The sequence below is a fragment of the Dendropsophus ebraccatus genome, chromosome 14 (genome assembly GCF_027789765.1).
Source record: "Dendropsophus ebraccatus isolate aDenEbr1 chromosome 14, aDenEbr1.pat, whole genome shotgun sequence".
NCBI lineage: Eukaryota > Metazoa > Chordata > Amphibia > Anura > Hylidae > Dendropsophus > Dendropsophus ebraccatus.
Window position 1 is genome coordinate 77921237 of NC_091467.1, and position 23106 is coordinate 77944342.

Consider the following 23106-nt stretch of genomic DNA (forward strand, 5'->3'; position numbering starts at 1 on the left):
GGTTATAGCAGAGTAAATGTCCCTGAAGCATTGTTCAACTTTTTGTCCAAAATCTAGAATAATATTTTAAAGAGGTCGGATGTCTGATCTACTTTCAGAGCAACCTGAACCTGAGGATGTAGAGGAAGAGGAACCAGATGATGACCTGATAGATATCCAGGAGGAGGCGGCCATCCTTGAGGCTGAGCGTGTGCTCGATGATGATCACGATGACGATGGGAGACCCAGAAGAAAGAACAAGAGAAAGGAGGAAAATGAAATGGCGAGACTGGTGCAGGCAATGTCTCTGGATAGCAAGGAGGACATGGCAGAGGATACCGAGAAGGGCTGGCAAGTAAGTATGATAGAAACCGAGAGGCTACAGAGACTAGGAGGCACCATTACTTATGTGGACATTATCTGTCAAGATGTCAAAAGAACAAAAAAAGAAGCGAAAGCAAAGGATAAAGGCCGAGCTGCGGAAACTGGATGCCATGACGGAAAACGAGGCCGCGCAGGTAGCAGACGTGTGGAGCCTGGACCGGAATTCACGCTGGAGGCTGTACAGGTAATCCAGAACATCCTGGGGGACACTGCTTCATGGGGGGCCCCAAAGTGCACGCCCGAAAAAGCTCCACCTCTCCACACATCACAGTGGCCATTTTTATTTAATCTGGCACAAATTGAAAGAATTTTTATAAAAATTGCCACCACAGAAGCTTTGGCCAGACTCCAGACTCGCCTCACCCCTTGCCTCTCCAGACCCACCTCTCCCAGTGCCTCTTCAGACTCGCCTCTCCCCGTGCCTCTCCAGACCCACCTCTCCCAGTGCCTCTTCAGACCCGCCTCTCCCCGTGCCTCTTCAGACTCGCCTCTCCCCGTGCCTCTCCAGACCCACCTCTCCCCGTGCCTCTTCAGACTCGCCTCTCCATGTGCCTCTCCAGACTCGCCTCTCCCTGTTCCTCTCCAGACTCACTTTTCCCTGTGCCTCTCCAGACTCACCTCTCCCTGTGCCTTTCCAGACTCACCTCTCCCCGTGCCTCTCCAGACCCACCTCTCCCCGTGCCTCTTCAGACTCACCTCTCCCCGTGCCTCTCCAGACTCACCTCTCCCCGTGCCTCTCCAGACCCACCTCTCCCCATGCCTCTCCAGACCCACCTCTCCCCGTGCCTCTCCAGACTCACCTCTCCCCGTGCCTCTCCAGACTCACCTCTCCCCGTGCCTCTCCAGACCCGCCTCTCCCCGTGCCTCTCCAGACTCGCCTCTCCCCGTGCCTCTCCAGACTCGCCTCTCCCCGTGCCTCTTCAGACTCGCCTCTCCATGTGCCTCTCCAGACTCGCCTCTCCCCTTGCCTCTTCAGACTCACCTCTCCCTGTGCCTCTCCAGACTCACCTCACCCCTTGCCTCTCCAGACTCACCTCACCCCTTGCCTCTCCAGACTCACCTCTCCCCTTGCCTCTCCAGACTTGCCTCTCCCTGTGCCTCTCCAGACCCACCTCTCCCCTTGCCTCTCCAGACCCACCTCTCCCTGTGCCTCTCCAGACTCGCCTCTCCATACTGACCTCTCCAGACTCACCTCTTCCCGTGCCTCTCCAGACTCGCCTCTCCATGTGCCTCTCCAGACTCACCTCTCCCCGTGCCTCTCCAGACCCACCTCTCCCCGTGCCTCTTCAGACTCACCTCTCCCCTTGCCTCTCCAGACTCACCTCTCCCCGTGCCTCTCCAGACTCGCCTCTCCCCGTGCCTCTCCAGACTCACCTCTCCCCGTGCCTCTCCAGACTCGCCTCTCCCCGTGCCTCTCCAGACTCACCTCTCCCCGTGCCTCTCCAGACTCACCTCTCCTTGTGCCTCTCCAGACTCGCCTCTCCCTGTGCCTCTCCAGACTCGCCTCTCCCTGTGCCTCTCCAGACTCGCCTCTCCCCGTGCCTCTTCAGACTCGCCTCTCCCCGTGCCTCTTCAGACTCACCTCTCCATGTGTCTCTCCAGACTCGCCTCTCCCTTGCCTCTCCAGACTCACCTCTCCATACTGACATCTCCAGACTCACCTCTCCCCGTGCCTCTTCAGACTCACCTCTCCCCGTGCCTCTCCAGACTCACCTCTCCCCTTGCCTCTCCAGACTCACCTCTCCCCTTGCCTCTCCAGACCCACCGCTCCCCTTGCCTCTCCAGACCCACCTCTCCCCGTGCCTCTCCAGACTCACCTCTCCCCTTGCCTCTCCAGACCCACCGCTCCCCTTGCCTCTCCAGACCCGCCTCTCCCCGTGCCTCTTCAGACTCGCCTCTCCCCGTGCCTCTTCAGACTCACCTCTCCCCGTGCCTCTCCAGACTCACCTCTCCCCTTGCCTCTCCAGACTCACCTCTCCCCGTGCCTCTCCAGACTCACCTCTCCCCTTGCCTCTCCAGACTCACCTCTCCCCGTGCCTCTCCAGACTCGCCTCTCCCCGTGCCTCTCCAGACTCGCCTCTCCCCGTGCCTCTCCAGACTCACCTCTCCCCTTGCCTCTCCAGACTCACCTCTCCCCGTGCCTCTCCAGACCCACCTCTCCCCTTGCCTCTCCAGACTCACCTCTCCCCGTGCCTCTCCAGACTCACCTCTCCCCGTGCCTCTCCAGACTCACCTCTCCCCGTGCCTCTCCAGACTCACCTCTCCCCGTGCCTCTCCAGACCCACCTCTCCCCTTGCCTCTCCAGACTCACCTCTCCCTGTGCCTCTCCAGACTTGCCTCTCCATACTGACCTCTCCAGACTCGCCTCTCCATACTGACCTCTCCAGACTCACCTCTCCCCTTGCCTCTCCAGACTCGCCTCTCCATACTGACATCTCCAGACTCACCTCTCCCCTTGCCTCTCCAGACTCGCCTCTCCATACTCGCCTCTCCCTGTGCCTCTTTAGACTCACCTCTCCCTGTGCCTCTTCAGACTCGCCTCTCCCCGTGCCTCTCCAGACTCGCCTCTCCCCGTGCCTCTCCAGACTCGCCTCTCCCCGTGCCTCTCCAGACTCGCCTCTCCCCGTGCCTCTCCAGACTCGCCTCTCCCCGTGCCTCTCCAGACTCGCCTCTCCCCGTGCCTCTCCAGACTCGCCTCTCCCCGTGCCTCTCCAGACTCGCCTCTCCCCGTGCCTCTCCAGACTCGCCTCTCCCCGTGCCTCTCCAGACTCACCTCTCCCCGTGCCTCTCCAGACTCACCTCTCCCTGTGCGTCTTCAGACTGACCTCTTCCCATTCCAGGACCCCCACCAAGCTTCAGGATCTCCACCAGAGACGTCACAACCTGGCTGATGGAATGGCCAGTTCCCGGGGCAGGACACTGCTCCAGTCACTGATTGGCCGAGCAGGTCGTCCATCATCCAGGTTGAGCATTCTCCCCCGAGTTGTTATGGTCTGGCTGGTGTCCTGGAGCTAGTCACATGGCGGATCGCGAGGTTGGGGAGAGGTAAGTAAGGATTGGTTGTTACGTTCGCCCATGCCCCAGGGTTGGACTTCTCCTTTAAGTTAATTCCGCTCTAAAACTAAAAAAATATACATTTTTTGGCCAAAATAGATGGAAATGCTGAAGAGCTGTCATCATGGGGGGCAGAGGGGCTGTCGGCCACAGCGGCCACTTCTGTCCTGTAGGACACCCCCCTAATCCTGCTTCCTGTAGAGGCAGCGACAACTTTTACAGATAATATTTCTCTTAAACTCTAGACGTTGGATCCAGCTCTACCAGATGGATATACGACAGAAGATCGCAGCCTATGAGCAGGAGTATCAGGACCTGGCAGATCGCTTATTAGAACTGAGACAAAAACAGGACCTTCAAATCCTTAAGGAAGCCACAGTGATCGGCATGACCACTACAGGTTAGGGAGCTGACGGCATGGATGCTTGTTACTTTACTTCTCATCTAAAGTCAGTAAACAGCACTGTTGTCATCTTCTGCACAGGAGCCGCTAAATACAGGCGTATCCTTCAGGAAGTGGAGCCGCGCATTGTCATAGTGGAAGAGGCAGCCGAGGTTCTAGAGGCCCATACCATAACCACGCTCAGCTCAGCCTGCCAACATCTTATCCTCATCGGGGACCATCAACAGGTAAGACCACCATACATCTAACCATGCAATGTCTGCAGGAGAGGAAGGGGGGGCTCCAAGTATCTGCAGGAGAGGAAGGGGGGCTCCAAGTATCTGCAGGAGAGGAAGGGGGGCTCCAAGTATCTGCAGGAGAGGAAGGGGGGCTCCAAGTAACTGCAGGAGAGGAAGGGGGGCTCCAAGTATCTGCAGGGGAGGAAGCGGGGCTCCAAGTATCTGCAGGAGAGGAAGGGGGGCTCCAAGTGTCTGCAGGAGAGGAATGGGGGCTCCAAGTATCTGCAGGAGAGGAAGGGGGGCTCCAAGTATCTGCAGGAGAGGAAGGGGGGCTCCAAGTATCTGCAGGAGAGGAAAGGGGGCTCCAAGTATCTGCAGGAGAGGAAGGGGGGCTCCAAGTATCTGCAGGAGAGGAAGGGGGGCTCCAAGTATCTGCAGGGGAGGAAGGGGGGCTCCAAGTATCTGCAGGGGAGGAAGGGGGGCTCCAAGTATCTGCAGGGGAGGAAGGGGGGCTCCAAGTACCTGCAGGAGAGGAAGGGGGGCTCCAAGTATCTGCAGGGGAGGAAGGGGGGCTCCAAGTGTCTGCAGGAGAGGAAGAGGGGCTCCACGTATCTGCAGGGGAGGAAGAGGGGCTCCAAGTATCTGCAGGGGAGGAAGGGGGGCTCCAAGTATCTGCAGGGGAGGAAGGGGGCTCCAAGTATCTGCAGGGGAGGAAGGGGGCTCCAAGTATCTGCAGGGGAGGAAGGGGGGCTCCAAGTATCTGCAGGAGAGGAAGGGGCTCCAAGTATCTGCAGGAGAGGAAGGGGGGCTCCAAGTGTCTGCAGGGGAGGAAGGGGGGCTCCAAGTATCTGCAGGAGAGGAAGGGGGGCTCCACGTATCTGCAGGAGAGGAAGGGGGGCTCCAAGTATCTGCAGGAGAGGAAGGGGGGCTCCAAGTATCTGCAGGGGAGGAAGGGGGGCTCCAAGTATCTGCAGGGGAGGAAGGGGGGCTCCAAGTATCTGCAGGGGAGGAAGGGGGGCTCCAAGTGTCTGCAGGAGAGGAAGGGGGGCTCCAAGTATCTGCAGGGGAGGAAGGGGGGCTCCAAGTATCTGCAGGGGAGGAAGGGGGGCTCCAAGTATCTGCAGGGGAGGAAGGGGGGCTCCAAGTATCTGCAGGAGAGGAAGGGGGGCTCCAAGTATCTGCAGGAGAGGAAGAGGGGCTCCAAGTATCTGCAGGAGAGGAAGGGGGGCTCCAAGTATCAGCAGGGGAGGAAGGGGGGCTCCAAGTATCTGCAGGGGAGGAAGGGGGGCTCCAAGTATCTGCAGGGGAGGAAGGGGGGCTCCAAGTATCTGCAGGAGAGGAAGGGGGGGCTCCAAGTATCTGCAGGAGAGGAAGGGGGGCTCCAAGTATCTGCAGGGGAGGAAGGGGGGCTCCAAGTGTCTGCAGGAGAGGAAGGGGGGCTCCAAGTGTCTGCAGGAGAGGAAGGGGGGCTCCAAGTATCTGCAGGAGAGGAAGGGGGGCTCCAAGTATCTGCAGGACAGGAAGGGGCTCCAAGTATCTGCAGGAGAGGAAGGGGCTCCAAGTATCTGCAGGAGAGGAAGGGGCTCCAAGTATCTGCAGGAGAGGAAGGGGCTCCAAGTATCTGCAGGAGAGGAAGGGGGGCTCCAAGTACCTGCAGGATAGGAAGGGGGGCTCCAAGTATCTGCAGGAGAGGAAGGGGGGCTCCATGTATCTGCAGGAGAGGAAGGGGGGCTCCAAGTACCTGCAGGATAGGAAGGGGGGCTCCAAGTATCTGCAGGGGAGGAAGGGGGGCTCCAAGTATCTGCAGGGGAGGAAGGGGGGCACCAAGTATCTGCAGGGGAGGAAGGGGGCTCCAAGTATCTGCAGGGGAGGAAGGGGGGCTCCAAGTGTCTGCAGGAGAGGAAGGGGGGCTCCAAGTATCTGCAGGGGAGGAAGGGGGGCTCCAAGTATCTGCAGGAGAGGAAGGGGGGCTCCAAGTATCTGCAGGGGAGGAAGGGGGGCTCCAAGTATCTGCAGGAGAGGAAGGGGGGCTCCAAGTATCTGCAGGGGAGGAAGGGGGGCTCCAAGTATCTGCAGGGGAGGAAGGGGGGCTCCAAGTATCTGCAGGGGAGGAAGGGGGGCTCCAAGTATCTGCAGGGGAGGAAGGGGGGCTCCAAGTGTCTGCAGGAGAGGAAGGGGGGCTCCAAGTATCTGCAGGGGAGGAAGGGGGGCTCCAAGTATCTGCAGGGGAGGAAGGGGGGGCTCCAAGTATCTGCAGGGGAGGAAGGGGGGCTCCAAGTGTCTGCAGGAGAGGAAGGGGGGCTCCAAGTATCTGCAGGGGAGGAAGGGGGGCTCCAAGTATCTGTAGGGGAGGAAGGGGGGCTCCAAGTATCTGCAGGGGAGGAAGGGGGGCTCCAAGTATCTGCAGGAGAGGAAGGGGGGCTCCAAGTATCTGCAGGAGAGGAAGAGGGGCTCCAAGTATCTGCAGGAGAGGAAGGGGGGCTCCAAGTATCTGCAGGGGAGGAAGGGGGGCTCCAAGTATCTGCAGGGGAGGAAGGGGGGCTCCAAGTATCTGCAGGAGAGGAAGGGGGGCTCCAAGTATCTGCAGGAGAGGAAGGGGGGCTCCAAGTATCTGCAGGGGAGGAAGGGGGGCTCCAAGTGTCTGCAGGAGAGGAAGGGGGGATCCAAGTATCTGCAGGGGAGGAAGGGGGGCTCCAAGTATCTGCAGGAGAGGAAGGGGCTCCAAGTATCTGCAGGAGAGGAAGGGGCTCCAAGTATCTGCAGGAGAGGAAGGGGCTCCAAGTATCTGCAGGAGAGGAAGGGGGGCTCCAAGTACCTGCAGGATAGGAAGGGGGGCTCCAAGTATCTGCAGGAGAGGAAGGGGGGCTCCATGTATCTGCAGGAGAGGAAGGGGGGCTCCAAGTACCTGCAGGATAGGAAGGGGGGCTCCAAGTATCTGCAGGAGAGGAAGGGGGGCTCCAAGTACCTGCAGGAGAGGAAGGGGGGCTCCAAGTACCTGCAGGAGAGGAAGGGGGGCTCCAAGTATCTGCAGGAGAGGAAGGGGGGCTCCAAGTACCTGCAGGGGAGGAAGGGGGGCTCCAAGTATCTGCAGGAGAGGAAGGGGGGCTCCAAGTATCTGCAGGAGAGGAAGGGGGCTCCAAGTATCTGCAGGAGAGGAAGGGGGGCTCCAAGTATCTGCAGGGGAGGAAGGGGGGCTCCAAGTATCTGCAGGGGAGGAAGGGGGGCTCCAAGTATCTGCAGGATAGGAAGGGGGGCTCCAAGTATCTGCAGGGGAGGAAGGGGGGGGGCTCCAAGTACCTGCAGGAGAGGAAGGGGGGCTCCAAGTATCTGCAGGGGAGGAAGGGGGGCTCCAAGTATCTGCAGGGGAGGAAGGGGGGCTCCAAGTATCTGCAGGAGAGGAAGGGGGGCTCCAAGTATCTGCAGGGGAGGAAGGGGGCTCCAAGTATCTGCAGGAGAGGAAGGGGGGCTCCAAGTATCTGCAGGGGAGGAAGGGGGGCTCCAAGTATCTGCAGGAGAGGAAGAGGGGCTCCACGTACCTGCAGGAGAGGAAGGGGGGCTCCAAGTATCTGCAGGGGAGGAAGGGGGGCTCCAAGTATCTGCAGGGGAGGAAGGGGGGCTCCAAGTATCTGCAGGAGAGGAAGGGGCTCCAAGTATCTGCAGGAGAGGAAGGGGGGCTCCAAGTATCTGCAGGGGAGGAAGGGGGGCTCCAAGTATCTGCAGGGGAGGAAGGGGGGCTCCAAGTATCTGCAGGGGAGGAAGGGGGCTCCAAGTATCTGCAGGAGAGGAAGGGGGGCTCCAAGTATCTGCAGGGGAGGAAGGGGGGCTCCAAGTATCTGCAGGAGAGGAAGGGGGGCTCCAAGTATCTGCAGGGGAGGAAGGGGGCTCCAAGTATCTGCAGGAGAGGAAGGGGGGCTCCAAGTATCTGCAGGGGAGGAAGGGGGGGGGGGGGCTACACGTACCTGCAGGAGAGGAATGGGGGCTCCAAGTATCTGCAGGGGAGGAAGGGGGGGGGGGGGGGCTACACGTACCTGCAGGAGAGGAATGGGGGCTCCAAGTATCTGCAGGGGAGGAAGGGGGCTCCAAGTGTCTGCAGGGGAGGAAGGGGGGCACCAAGTGTCTGTAGGGTGCAGGAGTCCTCCCCATGGGGTAGAAAGGACTGGAGATCATTCTTAGTCAGTATACAATGGAGACTCCTTGGAAACATCTTATACTTCCTTCACAGCTGCGGCCAAGCGCCAATGTGTATGACCTGGCCAAGAACTTCAATCTGGAAGTGTCGCTGTTTGAGCGTCTTATTCAGTCAGATCTACCATTTGTCCGTCTCAACTACCAGGTAAGAGCAGCAATACCAGCTCGGAAGCTTTGTTGGCGTGTACATGAATCCCCATCATCCTCTGTAGTTAAAGCATTGCTGTCATGTAGAAGACATGTGGGAAGGTTTGGTCGGTCTGGGTGTTGGAGCAGAGACCCCCACAGAATATAGTTATAGCTGGGAGAAGCGCATGACTCTGCACTTCACTCCCTGGCTCACCATTTGATTCGACTTGTTGCCGGAGATGGGAAAGTCTATGGAGCGGTTCCTCTGAGGAGTGAAGCGCACAGCAGCACGCTTCTCCCAGCTATATCAAACAACAGGTGGCGGTCTCAGCACAGAAACCCGACTGATCAACAAGCTTCCATATGTGTGACCGTCACACCAGGAAGCCATCACTACAGCTCTTCATTAACCCTATATGTCATTGCTCCTAGCATCGCATGCGGCCGGAAATAGCGAGACTACTAACTCCTCACATCTACACTGAGCTGGAAAACCACCCATCGGTACTGACCTATGAGAGCATCAAGGTGAGGGGGATACTATTACATGGCTGACTGCAGTCCTTTAGCCTTTATGTGTAAGAGAAACAGAACACTGATCTCAGGGAGACCAGCCAAACGACAACACTGCCGGCTGCTAATGAAAGCGCTCAATGCAGTGAAGTCCTAGGTGCATTGCCTCCTGGGAAACATGACCCGTCCTCCGGTCACCTGATCTCTCCTCCAGTCACCTGAACTGTCCTCCAGTCACCTGACCTGTCCTCGGACCACCTGATCTGTCCTCCAGTCGCCTGACCCGTCCTCCAGTCACCTGACCCGTCCTGCAGTCACCTGATATCTCCTCCAGTTACCTGACCCCTGGTCACCTGAGCTGTCCTCCAGTCACCTGACCCATCCTCCAGTCACCTGAGCTGTCCTCCAGTCACCTGATCTGTCCTCCGGTCACCTGACCTGACCCCTGGTCACCTTATCTGTCCTCCGGTCACCTGACCTGACCCCTTGTCACCTGACCTGTCCACCAGTCACCTGACCCGTCCTCCAGTCACCTGAGCTGTCCTCCAGTCACTTGACCCGTCCTCCAGTCACCTGACCCGTCCTCCAGTCACCTGAGCTGTCCTCCAGTCACCTGACCTGACCCCTGGTCACCTGACCCGTCCTCCAGTCACCTGAGCTGTCCTCCAGTCACCTGACCTGACCCCTGGTCACCTGACCTGTCCTCCTCCGGGGCCCATCTCTTATGTAATGAAGGGAGGAGGGGGAGACAGAGAGAAAAGCTCACACACAGATTTTTGTGTCTTCAGCAGAAAGCAGCAGCTGAGAACTGTGGGAAGGAGACTGAATAGATAATAATACTGTAATAATAATAATAATCTCACCATGGGCAGCAACGTATAATAACATAAAGTTATGTTTGAGTTGACCCCTTTAAATATATGTAATGCTGCTCTCTTAAAGGGGTCCTGTCACACTGACAATGCAGACATCATGTTATAGAGCAGGAAGAGCCCAGCAGATTGATAGTTCTTTGTAGGAAATAATTCAGTATAACTTACATAGACAGAAATGCTTAGGAGTCCAGTGGGCGGGCTTACTCACTTATTGACAGCTTTGTAAGCTAAACAGGGCCGACTGAGTAAGGAGTCATTCACATGTTCCATGCTTGGCCCACAATTAGAGACAGTGTTGTACAGAACGGACTCCGGAACTCCTGACATCATCATTCATTATGATGCCACCGCCGGGAGCTCCGAAGCAGTCTTCATGTTACTGTAGCGCCATTAACAATGGCGGGTATTACAGCCGAGCCCAAGAGCTGACACAATGCACCATCAATGATTTACAATAACGAGAATATCCATCTCTTTCAGGGCGTTTCCACAAACCTTTTCTTCGTCCAACATGAATTCCTGGAGCAGGAGATCCAAGATGGGAAGAGTCACCAGAACATGCACGAGGCAATGTTCATAGTAGAACTGTGCAAGTACTTTCTACACCAGGAATATAAACCATCTCAGATCACCATCCTCACCACGTACACAGGGCAGCTTTTCTGTCTCCGCAAACTCATGCCCGAAAAAATGTTCTCCGGAGTCAAGGTTCACGTGGTGGACAAGTACCAGGGAGAAGAGAACGATATAATACTTCTCTCCCTGGTGCGTAGCAACAAGCAAGGAAAAGTCGGGTTCCTTCAGATCTCCAACCGGATCTGTGTGGCACTGTCAAGGGCTAAAAAAGGGCTCTTCTGTATCGGAAACATGAGAATGCTGGGCACCGTGCCCCTCTGGAGCCGAATCTGTTGTACTTTACGAGAGGGGGCACAGATTGGAGAACACCTTATGCTCTGTTGTCAGAACCACCCTGACACTCGTACACTTGTGAGTAAAGCTGATGATTTCAAGAAAGTACCAGAAGGAGGATGCACCCAAAAATGTGATTTCAGGCTGAACTGTGGTCACGTGTGCACACGGGTATGCCACCCGTACGATCCCGAGCACAAAGAATACGAGTGCAACAAAGACTGCCAGAAGGTGTTGTGTGGCGATGGACACCGATGCAAACGGAAATGTTTTCAGCCCTGTGGACCATGCATGGAGAAGGTGGAGAAGCTCATGCCGCTATGTGGTCACCAACAAATGGTGCCGTGTAGCATGTCTGTAAATAAATTCATCTGCACAGTACCATGTAGCAAGCGCTTGGAGTGCGGTCATCCATGCCAAAGGCTTTGTGGTGAGGAGTGTGAAGAACGCTGCCAAAAAATTGTTAAAGTAGAGCTAAAGTGTGGGCATGGTCAGGAGGTGGCATGCTGGCAGCAACGAGATATACAGCTTGGCATGCCCGTAAAATGCAGACAGCCCTGCAGAGTTAAGTTGAGCTGCAGTCACGCATGCCGCGGTACCTGCGATACATGCTTTCAAGGCCGATTCCATGACGGCTGCCGACATCCATGCAAAGCTATTTTAATCTGTTCACACGAATGCCGAGAGCCTTGCACAAACGAATGCCCGCCATGCAAGAGGATATGCCAGAACCACTGCGTCCACAGCCAATGTAAGAAGAAATGTGGGGAAGCCTGTGTGCCCTGTATAGAGCCCTGTAACTGGAGATGTGATCACTATGTCTGTAGTAAGCTGTGCTATGAACCCTGTGATCGCCCACCATGCAACGTCCCATGTGCAAAGCTACTGAAATGTGGACACCCTTGCATTGGCTTATGTGGTGAGCCCTGCCCTAAGAAGTGTCGAGTATGCCATAAAGATGAGGTCAATGAGATCTTCTTTGGTTTTGAAGACGAGGACGATGCCCGCTTTGTGCAGCTGGAGGACTGTGGGCACATCTTTGAGACTGAGGGTATGGATACATACATGAAGGGGGACAATAATTCTGAAGAAGGAGTTGCCATCAAACTGAAAGTGTGTCCAAGATGTCAGACTCCTATAAGGAAGAATCTAAGATACGGCTCCGCCATCAACAACACTCTGGATGAGATCGAGAAGGTCAAGAATATGATAATTGGTGAATGGGCTATCCGAAACGAAACCAAATGCCGACTCTTGGGCGCCATATCGCTGATGGTGGAATTTAGAAGAAATTTTCCAGAGGAATGTTCTGCCTTACGGGAAGAACTGGAGAATGTGGATACCCCTCTCCGGACATTGCTCAGCTTGGAAAACAAGATGCTGTTCTACCAGAGAATAGCAAAGCTGTTCACCAACATACGACAAGTGGATGAAGAGGAGAAGAGGGCGCTGAAGAATCGACTGCTAGAAATGAAGGGATGGCTGGAAAAAACACGGTCGTTCTTTACAGAACAAGAATTATCTGACCTCCAAAGCGAAGTGACGCGTTTCACATACCTTCTAGACTTGCTTGTAAGATGCAAAGAGGCCAAAGCTAGAATCAGTCCGGAGATCGGCAGAGAGATAGAAGTCCTAAGAGAGGTCTTAGAAAAAAGCAAAAAGTTTACGGAGGAGGATGAAAACCTGGTGAAGACAAAACTAGAAGATCTGAACAAAAGACTTCCTCGTACGGGACTGGGGATCACTGAGGATGAGCGAGTCATGATCGTACAGGCCATGGGCCTCCACAAGGGTCACTGGTTTAAGTGTCCCAATAACCATATATACTGTATCACAGAGTGTGGGGGGGCAATGCAGCGCTCTAGATGCCCAGAATGCAATGCAGCCATTGGGGGAATAAATCACACTCTGGAGTCACACAACACATTGGCACCAGAAATGGATGGTGCTCAACACGCAGCTTGGTCTGAAACGGCAAACAACTTGCTTAATTTTGAAGAATTGAGGAATCTGCCTGTTTAACCTACTGAATTTTGTAACCAAAACAGCTAAAAATTAATATTATATGGTGAGATGGAGATGTTATATGCCAAGATGGATATTATATGGTGAGATGGATATTATATGGTCAGATGGATATAATATGCCGATATGGATATTATTTGTCGATATGGATATTATATGGTGAGATGGATATTATATGTCGATATGGATATTATTTGTCGACATGGATATTATATGTCGATATGGATATTATATGGTGAGATGGATATTATATGCCGAGATGGATATTATATGGTGAGATGGATATTATATGCCGAGATGGATATTATATGGTGAGATGGATATTATATGCCGAGATGGAGATGTTACATGCCGAGATGGACAAACTGCAGCTGCGTCCCCCACCTCTCCCTCTCCTCTCAACTTTTTAGCGACTGGATTTGTGATCATTTAGCGTCTACAGACAAGAAACTGGAAGAAAAGGCAGAAGATGAATTTTATCATTTTCAAATGCGCGAATGATTCATGCAAAGCGTTATAATAATGGTATGCTTCAAAATCATGAAATATTTTTGTGTAGAAGTGATGAAAATACTAAATGTAATGCACTGTGATAAATGTATAACAATGTATCAAGGAAACAATGCACTGCAGGATACTATGGTAAGATATTGTAGTAGGTTAGGACCGCTGGCCACCAACCACCTACCTGACCACTAACCACCAACCACTGACCTGACAACCGGCCATCGACCTGACCACCAGCCACCAACCATCGACCTGACAACCGGCCATCGACCTGACCACCAGCCACCAACCAGCGACCTGACCACCGACCACTGACCAGCCCATGTCACTGCAGCCACATTTTTCCTGCGGTACAGTCAATCGGCTGTGGTCGTTCAGGAAAGCAAATCATTTTTTTTCTAAACTCAGACAATCTAAAAATTTTCAGAAAATCTACACATTTCACAATATCTCTGAATATTTTAAACATGCACAGAGGTTGCTTTTTAGTTTTTCTTTTATGCAAATGATGTGTAAAATAAATTCTTTGCCACTAGTTGTGGATTTCAGTGTTTTTGTTGTCTCCTGGCGGGTAGTGTGGGTACCATCCTATAGTTGCCACTTTTACACTATTACACAGGACAATGACCGGCTGAATGGGCCAATAATAGAAGACTCCCAGAGAGTGAGGAGGGTCTACCCACATGGGTGCAGGTGAACTAGATTCTTACTTAGGCAAAACACCTTAAGGGTGGGTTCACACATAACAGATTGCAGCGGATTACACGCATGCGAGTTCCGCAGAGAAATCCGATGTGATTCTCAATACTGTAATTTTGTATAGGTGTACATACCTGCAATGGAGTGCTCATTCTGCTGCGAGTATGTAAAGCCCCATCCCCCTTACCTTGCTCCGGCCGGCTTTTGTGGCTCTCGGCTCCCTGATGCTCTGTTCACCCAACGGATTTCGAGTACAGAGAGTGAGTATCAACGGAATGCTGCCAAAATTGCCGATAAATTTGTAGCTAGAGGATACAATAGAAGAGATGTAGTACGGACAGAAAAAGAAGTAAAAAGGATGGAAAGAAGTACAGTGAGATGTAAGAAAAAGAAGGATAGAAAGTGTAATGTAAGACCGTTGTTCAGTATGACATATGATAAACATTCTAATTTGATTAAAAAAAGCGTCATGAAATATTGGGGACTGCTGGCTAGCGATCCTAAATATGGACAATTATTTAAAGACAGAGCGGTGTTTGCTTACAAAAAGAATAAATCTATAGGCAATATGCTGGTTAGAAGTGACATCCAGACAGACAGACAGACAGACATTCTTAGCGAGTAGCAGAAAGGGGACATTTGTATGTATGAAATGTCAGCATTGCAACAGCATAAACAAAGCAGACTCCATTCATCATCCCAGTCAGGGTACTAAATTCAAAGTCAAAGGATTTTATACCTGTAATGATAAGAATTTAGTTTATCTTCTGAAGTGCCCATGTGGACTAGGATATGTCGGGCAGACAAGCAGACAGGTCAAAATAAGATAAAATGAACATAAAGCAGCTATCAGAAAATTTAGTGAAGGTAAAGAACAGAAAGATAGTAAAGAATTTGGAGAAACTTCAGTAGCGAGGCATTTTGCTGAAGTAAGACATAATGTGTGTGATCTCAGGTGGCAAGTGCTTGAGCAAGTAGAGGTGTGCACAGACAGTGAAGAGAACCGTAAGCGGCTTCTACGGAAAGAGACATATTGGATTACCAAACTGAATACACTTAGCCCGCAAGGGTTAAATGAGGTGTGCGGCTTCCGAGCATTGTTGTGATGCGGTCATACAAATCATATTACTTAGGTTGCACGTTGGCTCTTTGAGGTTCCCTTCCTGTATAGATCATGCGTCTTTGTATTTTTAAAATACTTAATGTTTATAAGGTATATGCTACGTGATATAGCTCATAGTGGGTGAATTGCATCATCTGTGTCTAACCTATAAGACGTTCCTTTCCCTTACGTCCTCCATGCATGAGGAAGGAGGAGTCCCGTCCTCCGAAACGTTCGGCGGTTTGGCATGTGTAAATGAACTACTCAGCCTGTGAGCATTTACTGCGACATACCCTGCAAGATAAAGCTAAGAAAAATAAAAAGCAACAAAAGTGCACATTGTGGGTGTGTGAGTATGTGTGAGTGTGTGTCTTTCTCTCAGTAGCGGGACATCACACTAACGTGGAACTACGGGAAGACAAGGTAATATCGCCTGGTAGATTATACTACTATTTTGTACCACACAATTTCTTTGGTTATGGACTGCTGATATGGGCGGGCGCTGCCGATACTAGGACCTGCAGTGGAGGAGGGTTCCCCAGTGGTCATCTGCTTGTCCCGGCTACGCTTCCGACTTGTTAGTTGACTACTGCTGCCTGTCTGCTTTTTAGTTGTGGCGGGCCTGCTGGCGGACGGATCCTGCGGTGGATCCCATGTAACATCCGATGTAGCATCATCCTGTCCAGTTATCATCCTCATCAGGCTCCTGCCCAGCCCTCTCTCGTCTGCTGCCTACTGCCCTCCTGCCAGGCCTAACATGGGCCTGCTCTGATATCGCCCCCACACAGCTATGCCCTGCACTTGATTGTCCCCTGTCTCTTCCTCCACATGCTCATCCTCATCAAAGAGCAGTTCGCTGCTCATAGACGCCAACAGTTCCCTTGCAGGCGGCGGGTCAGAAGTTAGCGGGATGTTGCTGAGGATGTCAGATGGAGGAGGTGAGGGAATTGCTGCGTGCCCGTGCCGAGGGTCGTGTCCGAGGTACCCACAGATACCTGGCTGTCTGTCTCACTACTCATCCTTGTGGACGTCAAAGTGTAAGCCAACCACTCCAGGACTGTGGAATTAGACGTGTGGACACGACCCTGGTGTGACAAAGGAAGCTCAGGCCTGCCACTGGACCCTCCTCCTGCCCTACTGCCTCTTCTGCCCCTTGAGCCAGACTCTCTGCCTGAAACGCTTTGTGAGGTTTCCTGCTGCTGCTGGGCCATGACTTTTCTATTCAGATTATTTGAGAACACGTATGTCATATACACTCACAAGGAGCCAACTATTGTACTTGGAATATCTGTAGAGACCTTTTTTTAGAGTTTTATTCTACACAAATGCAGGAGGTATATTTGTGCCACAGGATAACACCTATGTCATATACACTCTCACAAGGGAGACAGTATAGTACTTATATATCTGTAGAGCACGTTTTTGTTCCGTGCACCCTTTGCTCTCCTATGCCTAATCTATCTGGTCTTTGCTTTTGTAAATATCTTCTCAGTAGTCAGTACAGCAGCAGCATTTTGTCACTGACGAGCTGTGTGCAGTAACAGTCTCCTTCCTCTTTCTCTCAGTGCAGACTGCAGCGTGCACTGCTCCTCTTAAAGCAATACCGACGTCACACAGGGGGTGGGCTAGTGCAAGATCCCTGCTGATTGGATGTGTTCCAGGCATCATGGGAAAGCGCTTTTCCCGCCCGGAACATTTCCTGCTTTCTAAAATGGCAGCTGCCATTTTAGAAAGCAAGAAAAAAAAAAAAATCGGAGTGCACTTCCAAAAATCCGAATCCGTCCAGACTCGGACTTTTGGAAAAATCTGGACCGGATCCCATACCCGCCGAACCTGTTCGCTGATCTCTAGTGATGATAAGGTGAGAAAATGTCATTTCTATAGTTATTTCCAACATTTGAAATCTTTATCTAGGGATACTGACAACATAAGTGTAATGGGTGTGGCCTATTGTGGGTGTGGTTAACCATGGGCGTGGCTTATTGTGGGTGTGGTTAGCAACAGGCATGGCTTATTGTGGGTGGGGTTAGCAATGTGCATGACTTATAGTGGGTGTGGTTTGCAACGGAAAGGGCTTGATGTGGGTGTGGTTTGCAATGGGAGTGGCTTATTGTGGGTGTGGTTTGCAAGGCATGTGGTTTGTCATCGATGGGTTTTAGCATTGTTGCTAATTGTTGCTTATAATGTTCTCATTGTATGAGCCTTACAGTCCACACAGAGGGAATATATTATATACTCCAGTATCAGGTCCCCAGTATATTATATACTCCAGTATCAGGTCCCCAGTATATTATATACTGCAGTATCAGGTCCCCAGTATATTATATACTCCAGTATCAGGTCCCCAGTATATTATATAATCCAGTATCAGGTCCTCAGTATATTATATACTCCAGTATCAGCCCCTAGTATTTTATATACTCCAGTATAAGCCCCCAGTATATTTTATACTCCAGTATCAGCCCCTAGTATTTTATATACTCCAGTATCAGGTCCCCAGTATATTATACCCCAGTATCAGCCTTCAGTATATTATATAATCCAGTATTAGGTCGCCAGTATATTTTATACTCCAGTATCAGATCCCCAGTATATTATATACTCCAGAATCACCCCCCGTATAATATATACTCCAGTATCAGGTCCCCAGTGTATTATATACTCCAGTATCAGGTCCCCAGTATATTATATAATCCAGAATCACCCCCAGTATAATATATACTCCAGTATCAGGTCCCTAGTGTATTATATACTCCAGTATCAGGTCCCCAGTATATTATATAATCCAGAATCACCCCCAGTATAATATATACTCCAGTATCAGGTCCCCAGTGTATTATATACTCCAGTATGAGGACCCCAGTATATTATATACTCCAGTATCAGCCCCCAGTATATTATATACTCCAGTATCAGCCCCCAGTATATTATATACTCCAGTATCAGCCCCTACTATATTATATATTCTAGTATCAGGTCTCCAGTATATTATATACTCCAGTATCATCCCCAGTATATTATATACTCCAGTATCAGGTCCCCAGTGTATTATATACTCCAGTATCAGGTCCCCAGTATATTATATACTCCAGTATCAGCCCCTAGTATTTTATATACTCCAGTATAAGCCCCCAGTATATTTTATACTCCAGTATCAGCCCCTAGTATTTTATATACTCCAGTATCAGGTCCCCAGTATATTATATACTCCAGTTTATAATATAATCCAGTATCATCCCCAGTATATTATATACCCCAGTATGAGCCTCCAGTATATTATATACTTCAGTATCAGGTCCCCAGTATATTATATAATCCAGAATCACCCCCAGTATAATATATACTCCAGTATCAGGTCCCCAGTGTATTATATACTCCAGTATCAGGTCCCCAGTATATTATATACTCCAGTTTATAATATAATCCAGTATCATCCCCAGTATATTATATACCCCAGTATGAGCCTCCAGTATATTATATACTCCAGTATCAGGTCCCCAGTATATTATATAATCCAGAATCACCCCAGTATAATATATACTCCAGTATCAGGTCCCCAGTGTATTATATACTCCAGTATATACTATAATCCAGTATCATCCCCAGTATATTATATACCCCAGTATGAGCCCCCAGTATATTATCTACTCCAGTATCAGGTCCCCAGTATATTATATACCCCAGTATCAGGTCCCCAGTATATTATATACCCCAGTATCAGGTCCCCAGTATATTATATACTCCAGTATCAGGTCTTTAGTATATTATATAATCCAGTATCACCCCCAGTATATTATATACCCCAGTATGAGCCTCCAGTATATTATATACTCCAGTATCAGGTCCCCGGTATATTATATAATCCAGAATCACCCCCAGTATATTATATAATCCAGTATCATGTCCCCAGTGTATTATATACTCCAGAATCACCCCCAGTATAATATATACTCCAGTATCAGGTCCCCAGTATATTATATAATCCAGTATCACCCCCAGTATATTATATACTCCAGTATGAGCTACTTGCTGGCAGTGACATAGAGAATGGACAGTGGAAGCCATCTTCTCTGTCCAGATCACTGATTATCACTGGCAGCAGCTTCAGATCCTCCCCTTCACTCTCCTCTGTAATAATCAGCTATGTGGGCAGAGAAGATGATTAGGATAAGTGATTACAGTGCAGTTACATCCAGTGACTCACAGGGGGCATCTTTGCTGCTCAGAGTCGCTCACTTTTCCTTTTCTCCCGGCCACAAGTCGCCTCCACAGAACCTGCCAGATGGACATTTTAGGTTCTTGGCTCCAGCAGTCTTCTCCTCTATACAACGTCCCGGTGTATGGCTGCACATCATTTTCTCACCTTCATCCACAGAATCTCCATTTCAATCAATATGTAAAGTATTCTCCTTCTTCTAAAGTTCCGGCAGAGCACAGTACTACATTGGGTTGGGACTCTCAAGAAAAACTCCCCTCCACTCCTCTGAACTCTCTATTCTTCTCAGCACGTAACCAAGTCCGCACTTCTTCTCGCTGTATCTCCGCACTTCTCTGTTGTATCTCAACAGTCACTATTTATCTTGTATCACAGAAGACTTGTCAGTGAAGATCAGTTTATTTTACTGGCGGTCAGTGATTATTGCACCAGCACCTACACACAGGCTACACCGTCCTTGGGTCACCTCCCCTTTCTGTGGGTGGCGGTACCTACAGTCCGGGTGGGTCATATCTCCACTCTGGACCACCGCGTTGGCAGGTCACCAACCATTGGGGAAAAGTATAGCCAGCCACAAAAAACTAAAAGCAGGTGTGCCCCCATACCTGTGTTCTGTCAGCACTGGCGTCACGACTACCTCCTAACCAGCTTAGCTATACTCCACCAACCAACCACCACAGTAATGGCGTCACACAGTACTATCTAGCAAGTGACCGGTCGCAGCACAGCAATGCCCAACCACAGGAGGACACAGGGGCCTGGAGGAGGAAGAGGACTGTGGAGGAGGAAGAAGAGGACAGAGGACTGTGGAGGAGGAAGAAGAGGACAGAGGACTGTGGAGGAAGAAGAAGAGGACAGAGGACTGTGGAGGAGGAAGAAGAGGACAGAGGACTGTGGAGGAAGAAGAAGAGGACAGAGGACTGTGAAGGAGGAAGAAGAGGACAGAGGACTGTGGAGGAGGAAGAAGAGCACAGAGGACTGTGGAGTAGGAAGAAGAGCACAGAGGACTGTGGAGTAGAAGGAAGAGGACAGAGGACTGTGGAGGAGGAAGAAGAGGACAGAGGACTGTGGAGGAGGAAGAAGAGGACAGAGGACTGTGGAGGAGGAAGAAGAGGCCAGAGGACTGTGGAGGAGGAAGAAGAGGACAGAGGAGTATGAAGTTGATTTGCTTCAAAGGTCATCAGGGTTCTGGTCTCCTGTCTTTACTCCTCAGGTCTCCGGTCCCCTGTTCTCCGCTCCTGAGGTCTCCGGTCCCCTGGCCTCCAGTTTCCTGTCCCCTGGGTTCTGGTCTCCTGTCTCCGCTCCTGAGGTCTCCGGTCCACTGGCCTCCAGCTTCCTGTCCCCTGGGTTCTGGTCTCCTGTCTCCGCTCCTGAGGTCTCCGGTCCCCTGGCCTCCAGTTTCCTGTCCCCTGGGTTCTGGTCTCCTGTCTCCGCTCCTGAGGTCTCCGTTCCCCTGATCTCCGCTCCTGAGGTCTCCGGTCCCCTGGCCTCCAGCTTCCTTTCCCCTGGGTTCTGGTCTCCTGTCTCCGCTCCTGAGGTCTCCGGTCCCCTGTTCTCCGCTCCTGAGGTCTCCGGTCCCCTGACCTCCAGTTTGCTGTCCCCTGGGTTCTGGTCTCCTGTCTCCGCTCCTGAGGTCTCCGGCCCCCTGTTCTCTGCTCCTGAGGTCTCCAGACCCCTGGCCTCCAGTTTCCTGTCTCCTGGGTTCTGGTCTCCTGTCTCCGCTCCTCAGGTCTCCAATGCCCTGTTCTCCGCTCCTCAGGTCTCCGGTCCCCTGTTCTCCGCTCCTGAGGTCTCCGGTCCCCTGGCCTCCAGTTTCCTGTCCCCTGGGTTCTGGTCTCCTGTCTCCGTTCCTCGGGTCTCCGGTCCCCTGTTCTCCGCTCCTCAGGTCTCCAGTCCCCTGGCCTCCAGTTTCCTGTCCCCTGGGTTCTGGTCTCCTGTCTCTGCTCCTCAGGTCTCCGGTCCCCTGTTCTCCACTCCTGAGGTCTCCAGACCCCTGGCCTCCAGTTTCCTGTCTCCTGGGTTCTGGTCTCCTGTCTCCGCTCCTCAGGTCTCCGATGCCCTGTTCTCCGCTCCTCAGGTCTCCGGTCCCCTGTTCTCCGCTCCTGAGGTCTCCCGTCCCCTGGCCTCCAGTTTCCTGTCCCCTGTGTTCTGGTCTCCTGTCTCTGCTCCTCAGGTCTCCGGTCCCCTGTTCTCCGCTCCTCAGGTCTCCAGTCCCCTGGCCTCCAGTTTCCTGTCCCCTGGGTTCTGGTCTCCTGTCTCTGCTTCTCAGGTCTCCGGTCCCCTGTTCTCCTCTCCTGAGGTCTCCAGACCCCTGGCCTCCAGTTTCCTGTCTCCTGGGTTCTGGTCTCCTGTCTCCGCTCCTCAGGTCTCCGATGCCCTGTTCTCCGCTCCTCAGGTCTCCGGTCCCCTGGCCTCCAGTTTCCTGTCCCCTGCGTTTTGGTCTCCTGTCTCCGCTCCTCGGGTCTCCGGTCCCCTGTTCTCCGCTCCTCAGGTCTCCAGTCCCCTGGCCTCCAGTTTCCTGTCCCCTGGGTTCTGGTTTCCTGTCCCCTGGGTTCTGGGCTCCGGTCCCCTGTTCTCCGCTCCTGAGGTCTCCGGTCCCCTGGCCTCCAGTTTCCTGTCCCCTGGGTTCTGGTCTCCTGTCTCCGCTCCTGAGGTCTCCGGTCTCCTGTCTCCGCTCCTGAGGTCTCCGGTCCCCTGTTCTCCGCTCCTGAGGTCTCCGGTCCCCTGGCCTCCAGCTTCCTGTCCCCTGGGTTCTGGTCTCCTGTCTCCGCTCCTGAGGTCTCCGGTCCCCTGGCCTCCAGCTTTCTGTCCCCTGGGTTCTGGTCTCCTGTCTCCGCTCCTGAGGTCTCCGGTCCCCTGTTCTCCGCTCCTCAGGTCTCCAGTCCCCTGACCTCCAGTTTCCTGTCCCCTGGGTTCTGGTCTCCTGTCTCTGCTTCTCAGGTCTCCGGTCCCCTGTTCTCCTCTCCTGAGGTCTCCAGACCCCTGGCCTCCAGTTTCCTGTCTCCTGGGTTCTGGTCTCCTGTCTCTGCTCCTCAGGTCTCCGATGCCCTGTTCTCCGCTCCTGAGGTCTCCAGACCCTGGCCTCCAGTTTCCTGTCTCCTGGGTTCTGGTCTCCTGTCTCCGCTCCTCAGGTCTCCGATGCCCTGTTCTCCGCTCCTCAGGTCTCCGGTCCCCTGGCCTCCAGTTTCCTGTCCTCTGGGTTCTGGTCTCCTGTCTCCGCTCCTCAGGTCTCCGGTCCCCTGTTCTCCGCTCCTCAGGTCTCCAGTCCCCTGGCCTCCAGTTTCCTGTCCCCTGGGTTCTTGTCTCCTGTCTCTGTTTCTCAGGTCTCCGGTCCCCTGTTCTCCGCTCCTGAGGTCTCCGGTCCCCTGGCCTCCAGTTTCCTGTCCCCTGGGTTCTGGTCTCCTGTCTCCGCTCCTCAGGTCTCCGGTCCCCTGTTCTCGCTCCTGAGGTCTCCAATCCCCTGGCCTCCAGTTTCCTGTCTCCTGGGTTCTGGTCTCCTGTCTCTGCTCCTAAGGTCTCCGGTCCCCTGTTCTCCGCTCCTCAGGTCTCCAGACCCCTGGCCTCCAGTTTCCTGTCTCCTGGGTTCTGGTCTTCTGTCTCTGCTCCTCAGGTCTCCGGTCCCCTGTTCTCCGCTCCTGAGGTCTCCAGACCCCTGGCCTCCAGTTTCCTGTCCCCTGGGTTCTGGTCTCCTGTCTCCGCTCCTCAGGTCTCTGGTCCCCTGTTCTCCGCTCCTTACGTCTGCGGTCCTCAGGTCCCCTGTTCTCAGGCTGCTCAGAGGCCGGACCCCAGTACAGTTACTGAATGGCGCGCAGAAGGATGTGGGCGGCATAGCTGAATCCGGGGAGGAGAGTAGATGTTATGGTTTTCATAACCCCCCACCTGGGTGGAGTACCCCTTTAAAGTCC

The 23106-nt window shown here is 52.7% G+C and overlaps 1 protein-coding gene across 1 annotated transcript in view; it reads left to right on the top strand.

Annotated features, from left to right (window-relative positions):
• The window catches only part of ZNFX1 (zinc finger NFX1-type containing 1), a 30823-nt gene extending 17102 nt beyond the window's left edge, over positions 1 to 13721 (top strand). The window contains exons 8-14 of the mRNA XM_069951998.1: positions 99 to 334; positions 408 to 547; positions 3663 to 3817; positions 3902 to 4047; positions 8261 to 8371; positions 8788 to 8883; positions 10224 to 13721. Of these exons, the coding sequence (XP_069808099.1) occupies positions 99 to 334; positions 408 to 547; positions 3663 to 3817; positions 3902 to 4047; positions 8261 to 8371; positions 8788 to 8883; positions 10224 to 12674 (3335 nt within the window). The 3' untranslated portion in view covers positions 12675 to 13721. The remainder of the gene's footprint in view (positions 1 to 98; positions 335 to 407; positions 548 to 3662; positions 3818 to 3901; positions 4048 to 8260; positions 8372 to 8787; positions 8884 to 10223) is intronic.
• Positions 13722 to 23106: the final 9385 nt, after the last annotated feature.